The sequence below is a fragment of the Mustela erminea genome, chromosome 21 (genome assembly GCF_009829155.1).
Source record: "Mustela erminea isolate mMusErm1 chromosome 21, mMusErm1.Pri, whole genome shotgun sequence".
NCBI lineage: Eukaryota > Metazoa > Chordata > Mammalia > Carnivora > Mustelidae > Mustela > Mustela erminea.
In genome coordinates this window covers 25504718-25521894 of record NC_045634.1, presented here as the reverse complement: position 1 = coordinate 25521894, position 17177 = coordinate 25504718, and the positions used below count along the sequence as shown (strand labels likewise).

The 17177-nt window shown below is 41.5% G+C and overlaps 1 protein-coding gene across 5 annotated transcripts in view; it reads left to right on the top strand.

The window, feature by feature from the left end:
• Positions 1-17177, top strand: part of PRIMPOL (primase and DNA directed polymerase) — a 59048-nt gene that overhangs the window by 33401 nt on the left and 8470 nt on the right. For 3 of the 5 annotated variants that reach the window (XM_032328938.1, XM_032328939.1, XM_032328940.1), the window contains exons 10-16: positions 4059-4221; positions 5894-5982; positions 8012-8101; positions 8179-8287; positions 12700-12782; positions 12862-12908; positions 15637-15870. In XM_032328938.1, coding sequence (XP_032184829.1) covers positions 4059-4221; positions 5894-5982; positions 8012-8101; positions 8179-8287; positions 12700-12782; positions 12862-12908; positions 15637-15870 — 815 coding nt within the window. Of the gene's footprint in view, positions 1-4058; positions 4222-5893; positions 5983-8011; positions 8102-8178; positions 8288-12699; positions 12783-12861; positions 12909-15636; positions 15980-17177 lie in introns of those variants that run through there. The other 2 variants (XM_032328942.1, XM_032328941.1) reach the window with 2 other exon arrangements.

Genomic DNA, 17177 nt, shown 5'->3' with positions numbered 1-17177 from the left:
TGTTGGTGCCTAAATATTGTAAGTGCTATATCCTCTTTTTGGACTGACCCTTTTGTCATTATGTAATGCCTTCTTTGTCCCTTACTGCAGTCTTGTTGTTGAAATATTTTGTCTGATGAAAGTAGAGCTACCCCAGCTTTCTTTTGGTTTTGCTTTGTGTGGAACTTTTTTTTTCCGTCCCTTCACTTTCAGTCTGTGTGTGTTCTTATGTCTGGAATGGGTCTCTTATTGGGAGCAGATAGATGGGTCTTCTTTTGTTTTTACCCTTTCAGCTTCTCTGTGTCTTTTGGTTGGTGAATTTAATCCATTTATAGTAATTATTGATCAGTATGTACTTGTAGCCATTTTGTTCATTATTTTCTGGCTGGTTTTTCATTCTTTTTTTTTCTATCTACTTCTCTTGCTCTCTTCCTTTGTGGTTGATGAATTCTTTAGTGGCATGCTTCCTTTCTCATTATCGCTCTTGTAGCTACTATGGCTTTTTGCTTTGTGGTTACCATGAGGCTTAAGTATAACGACTTACTTTCATAGTAGCCTATTTTAGGTTTATAACAACTTAAGTGTGAATGCACTCGAAGCTGTACATTTTTACACTCTATTCCCCCCCATCCCCGTTTTACATTTTGCTGGTTACATTTTATATCTTTTTGTCTTGTGCGTCCCTTAGCTCATTACTATAGTTGCAGTTACTTTACTCCTTTTTTGAGATCTTTACACTAGCTTCACACTTGATTCACATACTCCTTTAATATATAGTTTCCTTTACCAATGAGATTTACGCTTTTATACGTTTTCTTGTTACTAATTAGCAATCACCCCCTTTTGGTTTTTTTTTCCAGCTTAAAGATGTCCGTTTAACATTTCTTGTAAGACCGGTTGAGTGGTAATGAACTTTTTTATCTCTTGCTTGTCTGGAAAGCTCTTTATCTGCCCTTCAGTTGTGAATGATAACTTTGCCAAATAGCGTATTCTTGGTTGGAAGTCTTTTTCTTTCAGTACTTGGAATATATTCTGCCACTCTCTGTGGCCTGCAGCATTTCTGCTGAAAACATGTGCTCATAGTCCGATGGGGTCTCCTTGTATGTAACAAGTTGTTTTTTTTTTTTTTTTTTTCTTGCTGCCTTTAAGATATTCTCTCTCTCTCTTTTTTTTTAAACTGATGGCATTTTAATTATAATGTGTCTTGGTATGGGCCCCTCTGCTGCATTATTTCATTTGGAATTCACTGTCCTTCTGGATCTGTGCGTCTTTCCTTCCCCAGGTTATTAAAGTTTTCAGTTATTTGTTCAAATAAGTTTTCTGGCCCTTTCTCCTTCTGGGATTCATATAATGTAAATGTTAGTCTTATCAGTGTTGTCTCAGAAGGCCCTTAAGCTATCTTCGCTTTGTTTCCTTCTGTTTTCTTTCCGCTGCTCTGTTGGGGGAGTTCCTCTGTCCTGTCTTTGGGTTCATTGGTCCAGCTTCATCTGGTTTGCCATTGAACCCTTATAGTGTATCAAGATCAGTTTTTGTTTTTTCAGCTCTGTGATTTCTGTTTGCTCCTTCCTTCCATTTTCCATCTCTTTGTTGAAGTTCTCCCTGTGTTCATCCATCCCTCTCCCAAGTTTGGTGAGCATCTTTATGAACCATTACTTTGAACTCTTTTTCAGATAAATTACTTCTCTCCATTCCGTTTAGGTCCTTTAAGAGTTTCATCTGATTTGTTTGGAATGCAGTCCTCTGTTCTTCATTTTGCTTGACTCTCTTTGCCTGATGAAAGAGCATTTCCTCCCAGTCTTGAAGGGTTGGCCTTGTGTAGGAGATGAAACTTCTCCTCCAACCCTGTCCTAGCTCTTGGTTGTTTCCCAAACTTTTGTAATTATCCAAGCAGCCTGTTTTAGCTTTTATGGTTCCCAGGACTTCAGAATATGCCTGGCCCAGTTAATGTCCCAAAGGGCAGGATCTCATTCAGCACCTGGGTTCAGGCTGATTGGAAGCTAGACCCTCAGGTAGCAGCTTTAAGAGAATGGAAATATGTACAGTCATATGGGTCTGCAGATGTGAGTCCCGCTGACCCGCCCAGCTGGGGAACATGGAGGCATCCTGTGGGTGGTAGTTGCAAAACTCAGGACTTGCTGAGCATACAGGCTCGTTTCTGAGAGGTCCTGGTGAGCTGCGGTGAGGTGGGAGAACACAATGATAGCATCACCTGGCCTGTGCTCCCTGGGAGCAGCTCTGGAGCTTCTAGATGTGTGCCAGACTTGAAGATTGCCCCCCAGGCCAAAGCTTTAGGACAAGCAGTTAGGCCTCTTTCCCAGAATGTTCCAGTCTTCTCTGTGTGCAGTACGCAGGGGGTGGCAGCCATCTAAGAACTCTCTCTCTGACTGATGCAGTCTTGTGAGCCCCCGGACCCGAAGCCCCCTGGCTCCCAGAACCAGGTGACTGAGGGTTATCCCCTAGGAGGCAGTTCCAAAATGCAGGGTACCCGATGTCAAAACTGGGGCACGAGATGCTTTATACAAGTTCCCCTCAAGTTCCCAGAGATGCTGGAGCTGTGAAGCGCAGCAGGAGAGAGGACAGAAATACTGCCTGCCCTCCAAGGTCTCAGGAAAGGTTTCCTGGCAGACCCTACCGGGGTGTTAATGTCATTAGAAACCAGCCCCATATGCCGCGCCAATTGTGATAGCTAATAGGCTTCTTAGAGAGAATGCACCCCTGGGCCTGTTGCCTCTTGCTGAGCCCTAGGGATGGTGGCTGTTGAAGAACTCCTTCTCTGTTGGTCTTAGTTCTGCAGGACCTGTGAGCATCAGTCCAATAGGCCACCGAAGCCAGGTGATGGAGAGGAGTCCCCTGGCAGCAACTGCAAAAATCAGGGCACCAGACAAAGGGCCTAAGCCCTGTTCTGGAAGATCCCAGTGAGCTGAATGGTGCGAAAATTTTGTCCACTGAGCTCCATGCCCTGACGGCCCTTCTGGAGGCTCCTATAAGTATGCCAGACCCGAAGCTTGCCCTTTGGGCTGGGGCTGTGGATCAAGCAAATAGGCCTCTTGCTCAGAAGCTGGGTGTGTTTCCGCGTGTCTCTGTGCGGTGCCCTGGGAGTGGTGGTCTCCCGAGCACTGTCCTTCCAGCTGTACAGTCCTGGGGACCCAGGAACCAAGCCTCCTTGAACTTCAGAGCCAGGCGATCAAGGGATCATCTGAAGAATGGGTTCCCACGTGTAAAAACCCGGGCACCAGATGGGAATAGACACTTTCCTCCAGGAGCTTCTGGTGCTCTGGAACACAGCAGAGGGGGAGCCAAAGCCAGCCTCGCTCCTCTGGCTGGAGTGAGGCTGAGGGGGCAGGCAAAGATGGTACCCACTAAGAAAAGGGAGGGGGGAAGGAAAAGGGGGAGAAAAAAGGAAAAAAAGAAAGATGGCAGCCACCGGCTTAGAGAGGCAGAGAGGCTGATGGTGCCCACCACCTCCATCCCTGGAGAGTATCCCTCAGTCCAGTGCTGTAAAGTTTGGAAATGAGTCCCTTTCACATAAAGTCTGGGCACTTTCGGAAGGGCTGCTTGCGCACTAGGCCTTGGGGTGAGTGAGTGTGCAGGCAAGCCCTTAAGAGCCCTTCGTCAGTTAGCCACAGCCCAGTCTTCAAAGCCAGATGTTTCTGGGGCTCATCTCTTAGGGGCAGGCCTTAAAAGTCGGGGTACCTAATGTGAGTTATGATCCTTTACTTTCAGGGAGAAGCTCTAGGTTTTGAATTCCCTGCCAGTTGTGGGTGTCGCCCTGGGGGTGGGGCTTATGGCGAGATTGTGTCTAGGCCTTTCCCACCTGTTTCCATGTGGTTACTGTCTTACTGGGTGAAGGAGTCAATCTGCCGGGTTGTAGGTTTTTTCCAGAGGAAATCGTTCCAAATACCAGTGTAGCTTTGGTGTGTTCCCGTGTGGAGGAGAGTTCAAGCTCTTCATATATCGCCACCTTGAACCAGAACCGGTTGTTTCTCTAATAATGCTATTCAAAATTAATATTTGCTGACCATAAAAACAAATCATGGAAAACATGCATTCATAATTGTTTTATTAATTTTTAATAATAGGAGTTTATACAAGAAATAGAAACTTCCGGCTGTATAAGTCATCGAAGATAGGGAAGCAGGTGGCTTTGGAGATTGCTGAAGACAACAGATTTTTTCCTGAACAGTCCAAGAATATTTCTGAAGAAAATCAGTATTTCCTGTCTTCTTTGGTCAGCAATGTCAGGTATATAGTACCAAAACACACCGTTGTGCATTCATGAATGTTTATTAAACAGCGAATGACATTGTGTAGTACCAAAATGTGAATTGTGTAAATTCATTCTAACTTAAGAATTCTTAAATTCTAGGTTAGCTTTCTTTTTATAAGAAAGAAAACGAAAACTACTTGAATTCCATTTGGAAATAGAGTTACTGTTAATATCTACTTTCCATGGATATACATTCATATGTAAAATTTACATACCTCCTTCATTCAAAGAGTATTTTCTTGAGATCATTATTTATGTGGTTATGTCAATTGTTTAATCCACTGAACGTTATATCATGACTATCTGCCAAGTTAATGACTTGCAACAGTTAGTTATAACTAAAACTTTTATTGCTTATATAATTTTCCGTTATACTAATGAACTCTAATTTATTGTCAGTTTTGTTGTCGAACACTGAAGGTACCACCTTTTGGTCATTTTTTAAAAGTGTGTGAAAGACCTCTTTCAACAGAAATGTTTGCCTCCATTTCTATACCTGGGTCGGCAAATTTTTGTTAGTCCAAACCACACTTAACGATCAAACTAAATTGCCTTCCTCAGTTGACTTGCTCTACTTCTTTTTCCTTTACCTTCTCTAGGTGTAGTTCTCAGGAGAAATCCCGTAGAAATGGATGTTCATAAAATACTTAAAATACTTCGCTGGAGGGGAAGTTGTGTCCACATAGCCACTCGCCAGCAGTTACTTGGGAGGGTGGGAAGACGGGCGGTTTCTCTTCATATTATTTCTGGACTTTGAGTTCTTTCATAACATTTTTCAGATGGAACGTCAAAGTCTTAGTTTCCTTACCTTTAAAATGGACATGATGTGACCCCCTCTCTTAGGGAGTTGCGAAGATGGAGGGAGTTAAAACTGGACACAAAAGGACAGCCATGCCCGGCACATGGTAGCCTCTCAGTAAATGTTAGTTGTTAGCAATAGCAGTTCCGCGATTCTGGAAGCACTGTAGAGACACTGGAAAAATTGTATGACAGCTGCTGCTCACTGCTGCTGGCCCAAGAGTGGCTTCTTACTTTGTCTTGTGTGGGGAAAGCACCGCGGCCTGTAAGATTGCCTGAAGTCATCTCCCTGTTACTAAACCCCATTTCCTTTGTAGTTTCAGCATTAATTCCACAGAAGTGGATTTCTACTGAATAAGGGTTTCCTTAATTTTCTTTTGTGGTTCCAAGTACATACTGGGTACATTTCTTCCTAAAATGAAAGCTAAATTCTTTAGGGTTATAAATGCGTCTTTAGGTTAATTTTAATTATTTTTTCCTTTGCTCTCTTCCCTCCTTCCTTCTTCCCTTCTCCTCCCCACATTATTCACACTTTTTCAAATCATTGTAACAAAAATTTTAAAGGCGCCCTACTTTCAAAGAGTAGAATTATATACTTCATTCTGTGGCTTCAGCAGTCCTAGAGTCCTCTGATTCACACTGTAGTTGAAAAAAGTATTTTAAATGATCACCAGACTAGTGTTGGGATTGGTGTTTTTGTAGGCAAGTGTGACTTCATTGTCCTAGAAGAATCAGCTGTTGAATAAAGGATTTTAACGTGGAACTATGTGAAATTCAGTTTTCTTTCTGTAGCCATCTCTCTTTGATTCTGAGATCACCTTACTTTATCTCTTCCAATATTTTCTTCAGATTCTCAGATACTTTACGCATTCTGACCTGTGACACATCTCAGAATGAACAGAAGCGAGTTGAATATTTTAACAGTACCAGCACTAAAGGTAATTTTAAGAAAATAATTTCCTATGAAAATTTAAGGATACAAAGTCTGTTTTGCCTTAAAAGTCTTAAATCTTCAAGATCCTTATCTACTGATTCTTTAAAACAACTTAGTTTGTATTCAAATTGGAAAACATAAAAAAAGATACTTTTTTTTTTTTAAGATTTTATTTATTTATTTGACAGGCAGAGATCACAAGTAGGCAGAGAGGCAGGCAGGAGGGGTGGGGAAGCAGGTTCTCTGCTGAGCAGAGAGCCTGATTGGGGGCTCAATCCCAGGACCCTGGGATCATGACCTGAGCCGAAGGCAAAGGCTTAACCCACTGAGCCACCCAGGCACCCCAAGAAAAGATACTTCTTAAAGCTTATTCACTAATTTTCATTTTATGGTGATTTTGGGGGGGGGGAAGCCCAGAAGAAAATAAAGTAGTTTTGTTTGTAGAAAGAAACCCCTATTGAAAGAAAAACTAACAGTACTCTTGCCCAGAAGAAAATAAAGTAGTTTTGTTTGTAGAAAGAAACCCCTATTGAAAGAAAAACTAACAGTACTCTTGCCCTCTGTCCACAATCCCCGATGGACAGCCGCTGTGTGTTTCCACTGAACCTAGAGGAGCTTTCCCTGTATTCTCTCATTTTTTTAATGGCTACAGAGTTTTTTCATGAAATGCATATGTTCTTCATTCTTATACTGAAAAATGGGCTTTTTCTATCAATACATTAACTCTCTAGTAAACATTTTTACACATATTTTGGGCCATCATTATTTACAAGAGCAAAAAACTGGAAACTAAATGTACAAAATGGGGTTGGTGACACTACTATAACATACTCTGTAGCCATTTAATTTAAATTTGTAAAGCTAATATAAAATGGAAAATTTCCATTTATGATATGAAGAGAAAAAAGTAGACTCCAGCATTATTTGGGAAAAAATGTGGGTAACATTTTCTTAGGTTTATTTTCTTCTGGTTGTTTAACAGTCATTTCTAGACATTGCCTTGGACTTTATTTCTCTCATTTCTACTTCAGTATATTTTCCATAGTTTCTCCAACTATGTATATTACCTCTGTAAGTGAAATATAGGATTTATTTTAAGAAAAGTAGATACTTATGTGTTTAAAAGTTAAATGACATTTTAAATAAGTTATCATAAATTATTCCAGTAGATTCTTAGATACAAAATAGAACTGATCGTAAAAAAGCTGAGGATCATAGGAGAACACAACTATTGCTAACAAGTGGAGTTTGGTCCTGGCTTCCGTGTGGAGAGCTCTACCTTGAGGACCTGTGGGGCATCTCAGGAAAAGGGCATTAGAAAAGATTTATTACAGGATGCAGGCTTGAGTTAGGTGCTTTTGAGAAGTGTCTAAGGAGGCATGGATTTGTTTCAAAGACACGATTGGATGACTGACTATCTTCATAAATTTTATCTAGAAGGAAGGCAGGTTATAGTGGGTGTAAAGCAATAATTGGTTAAGAAGAAGCAATTACTTATATCAGGTAAGGTGGGAGGTGTTGGTCATTTCTCCGGTTTGGAAAATGTTCATGTTTTGTCTGTGTTCGGACACAGTTTTGGAGTGAGTAGTCTTATTTTTTTCATGAATCATCTTGGCCACAGAGCGGCCTTATCTGATGTTGAAATTCTGTGAGATAATTCCTTATTAGCAGGAAAGCACCATTGCTGAGCTGTCGGGGACCAGCCTAGTGTGTCGCAACATGAAGGCTACGCTGATAGCAGTAGGCTGGCTCGGGAGTACAAGGGGTTGCTTTTCTCTTTCTCAAAATGAAGAAAGCAGTTGAAATGATTACAGGTGCTTCTTAGGAGTAGTTAACATTTGACTTAACTGCCAGGTTTGACTTTCCCCTGCTTGCTTGTAGGGCGAGCAAGAACCCATGACTGCCTGAAACCATAGAAACAAAAAAGTTGCAGGGGCTCCATAACCTATCATTGTCCTAAAGAACAACTTTTAACATTTAACTCTTCAACTCTTAGCCGCTCTAACTACAATTAATTTTTCTCTCTGTTGCAGCAGGGAACATTGAAGGTTTTCATTGTTCACCCTACCCTGAAATTGACCAGTTTGTTCTTTCTTTGGTGAATAAAAATGGCATTAAAGGAGGTAAAGATAATCTTATTCTGTATTCACTGTAATATGACAGAGTTTTAATACCTTTAGAAACATTATTTGTATTTTAGGAATTCGACACTGGAGCTACTTTTTCCCAGAGGAATTACTGGTTTATGATATTTGTAAATATCGCTGGTGCAGAAACATCGGGAGGGCCCACAAGAGCAATAATATCATGTAAGTGATGTTGTTTATAACGAATTCTGTGTATTTAACCAATATTATTTTAAATGTTTATAATTTGTACGGTTGAACATAAAAATGACTTTGGTTTCTACAACAAATTTAGTTGTATCAAATATTGTATTTGGGTTCTGTTTTATAATATTGAATTTGGCTATGTTAATTATCACCTTGCTTCATAGCACATGTCATCTTTATTTGTACTTTATTTGGTAGTATAATTCCTTAGGTAGTATAATCTTAAGAGAAAGACAGGCCTGAGCAGGGCTCGGAAGAAATTCGAGGCAATAGACAGGTGAGCGAACAGGGACAAGGAAGTGTCTCTCTCTCGTCCTTGACATTTTATGGTGTGTAAACTGAAATTGAACAAATTTGGGTGAAGAGGAAATTATTCAGTGTTAAGAGCTGGAGTTAACATTAACTTGGTCAAGACAAAGACTGGTACTGGACGGCCCAGTTAGTTAAGCGTCTGCCTTCGGCTCAGGTCATGATCCCAGGGCCCTGGAGTGGAGCTGCTTGAGGCAGGCTCTCAGCGGGGAGTCTGCTGCTCTCTCTGTGCTCTCCGTGCCTCTCCCAAATAAATAAATAAATCTTATGAACAAGAAAATCAGAGAATCCTATTGAAGGGAACCAATATTTATCGAATGCTTGCTGTATACACCAGGCCCTATGTTAGGAGTTTTCTTGAAAATCCCCCTGGCAAAAGGAGAGGAAGTGAGGGATGAAACCGAGTTTTAGATGATTCGAGGATACGGTGAGGATAGGAATAAGACAGAAACCCAGTAGTTATCAGTGATGATACGGGAAACTTTGCTGTTTTGTATTTAATATCAAAGCTGAGACTTCTGTATATCAAGTGTATACAGCACGTGTGCCAGATGTGAGGAAAGACCGTGAAGCTTTTGCTAGAAAGCTGGAAACATTGTGGGAGGCATCTTTCAGTGCCACACGTCTGTATGCAGATTAGCTTAGTGTAAAAAAAAAACACTATATGCTCAATACACAAAAGCTATCACTTAGAAGAACACAAAGGAAAAGCTCCCCCATAGGCCCAGAACCAGTGATAACCGTGGTTATGGTTTTCGTGTCTCTTTCTTGTCTTTTACTCTATGTATTTTACCAGGAATTCATTATCATAAGATGATCATCCTTTTTTTTTTTTTTTTTTAAGATTTTATTTATTTGACAGAGAGAGAGAAATTACAAGTAGGCAGAGAGGCAGGCAGAGAGGAGGAAGCAGGCTCCCTGCAGAGCAGAGAGCCCGATGCGGGGCTCGATCCCAGGGTCCTGGGATCATGACCTGAGCCAAAGGCAGAGGCTTTAACCCACTGAGCCACCCAGATGCCCAAGATGATCATCCTTTAACTTTTTGAGAATCTCAGGTTTTTACGTATTTCTTTCTGGAAAATTACCTGCTTCTATTATGTATCCATAATCTCTTCTTTTTCTTAACTGTGAAATCCCCGTACATATAAAAGCATGTATTCTCATGTGTGGGTACGCCTCAAAGGCACGCTGAAATGATCACGTGTCCTGTCTGCCACCCACCGTGAGAAATGGAACTTGACCAAACCTCAGAAGCGCTCTGTGGGACCAACCCCAGTTTCCTCCTTTCCTCCGACCACCTGAGATAATAATAACTCTTGTCCTGGGTTTTGTGTTCATCTTGCCCTTGCTTTCTTTAAATGTTTTTTTCCCCCCATACATACTTATATTTCCAAGCAATAGATTGTTTTGTTTTCCGTGTGTCTGAATCTTGTGTAAACTGCGTCCTCAGAATTGCTTTTTGGTCAACACTGAGTTCGTGGCGTTCGTCCATACAGCAACATGCGGCCGTTGCTTATTTTTCCACTGTGGTGCGGTGTGCCGTTATGGAAATACGAACGTGCGTGTCTGTTTCCCTCCTCTGGACATCTGGCTCGCTGGCTTGAGTGACGCCGCTGCAGGTGCTCAGGTACATCCTGCCTGTGGCCCGTGTGCCAGAGTTTCTCAAAGTCCGTGCCTGAAGGCAGAATTCATGTGCGATAGAGTATGCCCAGATTTCACATGACTACGTACGTAATTTTCCCAAATGGCCAGCTAATTCTCCCGCCAGCAGTGTTTTCAGATATTTTCTGCTGTTCCATAATCTCACCAAGGTATATTAAAAATCTCTGTTTGGCTGATCTGGTTGTATAAGAGGACACTGTGGTTTTCATCTGAATTTACCGGATCCCTAATGAATATGACATTGGATGATCAAACCACACTAACAGGAAACAGCAGTCTGACCCGAGGTCGGGCTGACGAATACGTTCTAAGATTCAAGGAATCCAGAGGCGGTCCCGTGCTATGAGCTCTGTGTCACCATCATATCCCCATGACTTCCTCATCACTGAAGGTTTGTAACTAAGGTTTGCGTCCTTGAACTCATTCTTACATAAAAATACTTATTAGTGGGGTGTGTGTCCTTCTGAGCACTGCATAATCTCTCAAACCTTGGAGTTAGTGGACGCTGCCACCCCAGTTCTCTCTTATTCCACATTGACGGTTATGGCCCTTGGTTTTTTGTTTTCTTAAAGCCCTATGAATTTTTTTTCTTTTTCTTTTTTTTTAAGATTGTATTTATTTGAGAGCAAGAGAGGGAGAGAATAAGCAGGGGGGAGAGACAGAGGGAGAAGCAGACTCTTCACCAAGCAGGGAGCCTGATGCGGAGCTCGATCCCAGGACTCTGGGATCATGACCCAAGGCAAAGGCAGATGCTTAACAGACTGAGCCACCCAGGCGCCCCGATTATGGTCCTTGTTATCATAGTCACGACCAAAAACCTCAGCTCAGCAAAGACAGGCCATCACTGAAAGGCATGAAAGCTGTTACAATATGGAAGCTGGGAACGCTAGGCAAGTAGAATGTGGGGTGCCTGACAGACGACCAGTATCGCCGTGTTTCTCTAGAAGGATGCAGATACTCTTCATGGCCTGGAGACAGTCTGGTGTACAGCCAGGGGACTGCAGCCCTGGGGTCTTTATGAGGATGGTCCAGGCTTTCTGAAACTTGTTAGGTGTGCTTAGTTTGGTATCTTTTTATCTAGTACTTTGTTTATTTTACCAAAATTTTTAATGTTACTGGCAGAAATTGTTCTTAATGTTCTTAAATGTTTAATATCTTATGATTTGTAGTTACATCTGCACTTAATTTCTGGTAACATTTGTGTCTAGCTAATTTAATTTTGATCAAGCTTGGAAAGGATTGTATTAGTTTTCACATTTTGGCCTTGTTGATTTAAAATCTTGCTTATTACTTCCCGCCCTTTATTTTATTAGATCTATTTTTCATTTCCCAAGTTAGTTACATATTGGTCTTTAGCCATTCTTTTTTTGTGAATGATGCTTTTAGGATTCTAAATTTCTCTCCAAATCTCATTTTAGCTCTGTATCCCATATTTTACTATGTATTTTCAATTCCATTCATTTTCTAATTTCCATCATGATTTTTGAGTAATTGATTATTTAGAAATGCTTCAGTTTCCAAGTTATGGGTTTAGCTATTTTTTAGCTATTTTTGTTACTTTTTTAAAAAAGATTTTATTTATTTGAGAGAAAGAGAAGGTGAGTGCACAAGGGGGGGGGGAAGAGAGGGTGGGGACATGGCAGAGGAGAGGGACAAGCAAACTGTGCAGAACGGAGCCCGATGCAGGGCTTGATCCCAGGACCCTGAGATCATGATCCAGGCCAATACCAAGAGCCTGATACTTAGCTGATTGAGCCAGCCAGGTGCCCCACTGTTACTTATTTCTAAACAATTTGCTTTGTGGTCAGAGTTGTGTTGTGTGAATACTTTTAAATTTAATGAAACGGACCTGGTACCCTAGCACACTCAGTTTTTATAATTGTTTTATATGTGATTGTAAAGAACTTCTAATGATCTGAGGCAGTGTTCCTATAAGCCTATTATAGCAAACGTGTTAATTGCTTTTAATTTTATTAAAAAATGCTTTGTAGGTCATTCACATTTTCTGTACCCTCACTGAATTTTTTGTGATTATTTGTATCAATTACTAAAAGAATGTTTTTTAAAATCTTGATTTATGGTACACGGTTTATCCTTGGAGTCCTGTCAGTTTTGCTCATTCATTTTGAAGCCGTCGTAGGTGGCGGGAACAGGTCGGGCACTAGGTCTTCTTGGGAAGAACTTTCGTCGATGTGTGTTATTTTGCCCTAAAGTCCACTTGGGGTGTTATTTTTAACATCCAGAGTTTTCTTTGGGTTGGTGCGTATTTATTTCCATCCCTTTACTTCTTACCTGGTCTCCATCTTGAAGGCGTAGGCTCGTCTCTGGTAAGCGGCATGTAGATGAACTTCATTATCCATCCAGCCTGGGGATTAAGTAGTAACTTTTTCTCCCCTTTCTTTTTCCCCAACGTAAAGGATTTTGGTTGATCTGAAAAATGAAGTTTGGTATCAGAAATGTCATGACCCTGTCTGTAAAGCAGAAAACTTCAGATCAGACTGTGAGTGACTAATTTTTACATATGTACCAAGTGGGAAGTGCACAGCTACATGGAAGAGTGAAACTGGTTTCTTGTCCAGGTTTTCCGTTACCTGCCGAAGTGAGTCTCCTGTATCTTCTCAAAGAGGTGAGCACAGGTTTGAGGTTCTCTCTCATTCCTATCCTGTTCTCGGTACAACAGTATAACTGAGCTGTGCGCCATGTCCTCAGGACGTGTTGTCACAGAGGAGTGTGCCCCGGTGACTGGGCCGGCGTCTGCACGCACCCACTCGTGCGTGCCCGCGGGCTTCCTCTGCTGCGCTCGGTGTGCACACCCACCTGTTGGACCGCGCCCAGCCAGGGACAGTCTCTCACTCTTGGCTTTAGGAAGATCAAAATACTAATCTTTGTGTTTATTTCAGCAACTCTGTCTGTAGGTAGAATTGCTAGAAGTAGAATTATGTCAAAGGGTGTGTACATTTTAAATTTTGGTAGAAATGACCAGATGGCCAAATTGACTTTGTCCTTTTAAAAACTTTTATTTCCCCAAATCATTCACACTCATTGTGAGAAAAAATTAGAAGATACATGAAAAGCCAACAGGGATAAACTCCTCCTTGCCTAGAATTTGACCAGTCAGGGATAACTGATGTGCTTTGGCAGATATCTTCCAGAATTTCTGTTGATGTATGCGCACATATATATTTTCAGAGTCACAGTATGCACCCTACTTTATAGACCTTTTTTCCTAATTTGTTTTCATAAGTACATATTACCAGTTGGTATCCATAAAAATGGTAGGACATAAGGTTTCACAAATTTTTTTTATAGATTTTATTTATTTATTTGACAGAGATCACAAGTAGGCAGAGAGGCAGGCAGAGAGAGAGGGAGAAGAAGGCTCCCTGCTCAGCAGAGAGCCCAATGCGGGACTCGATCCCAGGACCCTGAGATCATGACCTGAGCCGAAGGCAGAGGCTTAACCCACTGAGCCACCCATGCGCCCCTAATGAGAACGTTTTATTAACTCTTTGATCATGTTATTTTCCAGATTGAACATTTTAGTGTTCCTCTTCCCCACCTCTGTCACCCTCTTCCTTTCTGGTGTTCTGGTTAGAATAAAAGTTTCCTGCTACATGCAGATTAAGTGAGCTCAGTTGACGTTCTGAGTAATGATCTGCTGCCTATTTAATTTGACTAAAAAATGTCTCCAGCACAAATTCATACAACTAACATAGACATGGTAGGAGCAGGACCAACATAGCTGATAGCCAGATTCCCTGGTAAACTGTTAGGTTAAAAAGTGTTCTTGAAATAACCAAGAGAAAATTAATTTGTAAAAATAAACTTTGCCTCCAAGAGGAGGAGGTGTATGTCATCCTTATGTTCAGAGAGTTATTTTGAGGAACGTTTGTGTTTTCAGTGGATTTTTAAAAATTACTTTTCTGCTTATCCAGTAATACCTCAAAAATGCCAAGTTGAAAGTAGCTTTGGTACATCGTATTACCACTGCTTGGACAGAATTTTTTTTATTATTATTTGCAATAGAAAATTAATAAAAGAACAGCTTACTGAATACCCATGTACCTATCACATCATTTTAACGGTTTATATTCTGTCCTTTCTGCTTCCCCTGGCTTTTTTGCTTTTAGTATTTTAAAATGAATTACCGATCAGCGTTAGTTACCTGGTTCTCTGTTGCATTCATCCTCTTAGTTTTTTAAACATTTCTTCCCCCCCCCCCCCCCCGCTGTAGCAATGTTGCCCAACGACAGGGAGCCCCCCTTCACCTGGATTTGCCATCACTAACACTTGGCCACGTTTGTGTTCTCCCTCTGCTGTTCGGGCGCACGCTGTTATTTTGGAGGACTGTTTGTCTTAGTCCATTCAGGCTGCTATAACGCAGCACGGCCGGTGGGGTGGCTTGTAAACCAAGAAGGTGCTTTCTCACAGTTCTGGAGGCTGGAAGTCTGAGCTGAGGGTGCTGGCCGATTTGGCGTCTGGTCGGCTCTCCGGGTCGTAGCCATCTTCTTGCCAGGCCCTCCCTGTCACAGGGATGAAGGAGCGCTCTGGGGTCCCTTTTATAAGGTTACTAATTCCAGTCATGAGGGCCACATCCTCAAGACCTAGTCACCTCTCCCAAAGGCCTCCCTCCTAATACCATGGCGTTGGGGGTTAGCATTTCAGCTTGGGAATTGAGGGTAACACATTCAGTCCATACCAAATCTCTTGAGAGGAATTTGCAGCCATCAACCCTACATTTCTTCATGTTTAAGCTTGTAACTAGAGATATTTAGGTTAAGGATATTCTTAAATGAGTGCGGTAAAATTCCTAAATTCAGGAAATTTAATGTTGTACACTACTGTTATCTAATACACACATCCATACTCCTGTCTTGACATTTGTCTCAACTGTTTAAAGTTTTTTAAATTCATGTTAATTCTTAAAATACTTTATAAATAGGAAAATCAGTCTTTTAAGATAGCCGATAGATTTTCCAGTTCACCTTCAGCTGGACTGTCTGCTTGTTAAAAAATTCAGTCTGCCATCTCTCTAGCCCCATCTGTGTATACTGAAAAGAATGTACCAGAGGAACCAGGCCGGGGGGTGGGGGGAAGCGGTTCCAAATTTAGAGTTTCGAGTGTCTGAGCTACAGTGGCAGCTACATTTGAATTCACTCATTCCCATGGCGACTGTATTGGCGACACTGTCAGCCAGCATATTTATTTTAGAGTCTGTTCAAGAACTGGTCTTCTGCCTAATACCTTAGCTTAACCTAGACTGGCCGTAGAGTGAGAGCATCGCATAGTCTCCGTGACTGACCTGTGTCCTCTCCCTCTCCCACTCTCCACTACCTTCCCCTTCCAAACTGAAGGAAGAAGAGTTCACAGCAGCTGAAACAATGAACAGTGACACCGGAAGTGCTCAGAAGCCACCATCGGGCCTGTCGTCAGAAGGTGCCGTTTCCGACGCCGACTGGGACGATGGCCTTGACGAGACTGACTTTGTGGAAGCTACTGAAGATGCTGAACTAGCCGAAGCCGCAGAGAGCGGGCTCCTCGGTTACTGCGGTGGGGAGGAGGACATTCCCGATGAGCTCATCGTGCAGGTATTACGAGAGTAGCTCCTTAACCTTGGGCTCTTAGGTAACTGGCCGTGATGGGGCCTGACGACGATTTAGTGACCTAAGCCTTATTTAACCTGTTAATGAAAACCAAGTTTTTTTGCTTCTCAATTCCTGGTTTTTACTGAAGTAAGCCAGTTTTCTTCAAAATTAGAAATCTTACTAATTGACCAGAGTTGGTCTATGTTCATATCAGCTTCGTTTTGCAGGTCTATTGATGGGTTAAAACTCTTAATCTTATTTAAAAATTTTTACCTGAATTGTAATTGACATACAGTATCCTATTCAGGTGTATATCCTGATTCGGCATCTTTATACATTACAAAATGATTCCCATAACTCTAGTTACCATCTGTCCTCACACAAAGTTATTACATATTACTGACTGCATATTCCCTATACCGCATATTACATCCTTAATATATTTACTTATTTATAACTGGAACTTTGTACCTCTTACTCATCTTTACCTATTTTACCCCCCTGAACCGCTTCTCCCTCTGGTAACCAATAATTTCTTATATTTTGGAGTCTGTCTCTGTTTGGTTTTCTAGATTCCACATCTAAGTATAATCATATGGCATTTGTCTTTGACTTATTTCACTCAGCATAATACACTCTAGTTCCATCCATGTGGTTACAAATGCCAGGTTTTGATTTTTTTTACAGCTGAGAAATATTCCTGTGTGTTTGTATAATACTCCTCATTTTCTTTATTCATTATCAGTGGACACTTAGGTTGCTTCCGTATCTTGGCTGCTTCAAGGAATAATAATGCTGCAATAAACATAGGTATGATACATTCCTTTGAATTACTGTGTTCATTTTCTTCAGATAAATACCCAGAGGAAGTGAAGTTATTGGATCGAACGGTGTTTCTGAGTTTTTGAGGAACCTCCATACCATTTCCATGGTGGCTGCACCAACTTACAGTGCACGAGGTTGCCTTCTCTCTCTCTCTCTCTCTCTCCTCACCAACACTGGTTATTTCTTATCTTTTTTTTTTTTTTTTTAAAGATTTTATTTATTTATTTGACAGCGAGAGATCACAAGTAGGCAGAGAGGCAGGCAGAGAGAGAGGAAGGGAAGGAAGCAGGCTCCCTGCCGAGCAGAGAGCCCGATGCGGGACTCGATCCCAGGACCCTGAGATCATGACCTGAGCCGAAGGCAGCGGCTTAACCCACTGAGCCACCCAGGTGCCCTATTTCTTATCTTTTTGATAATAGCAATCTGATGGGTGTGAGGTGTGATACTTTTTTTTTTTTTTTTTAAAGATTTTATTTATTTGAGAG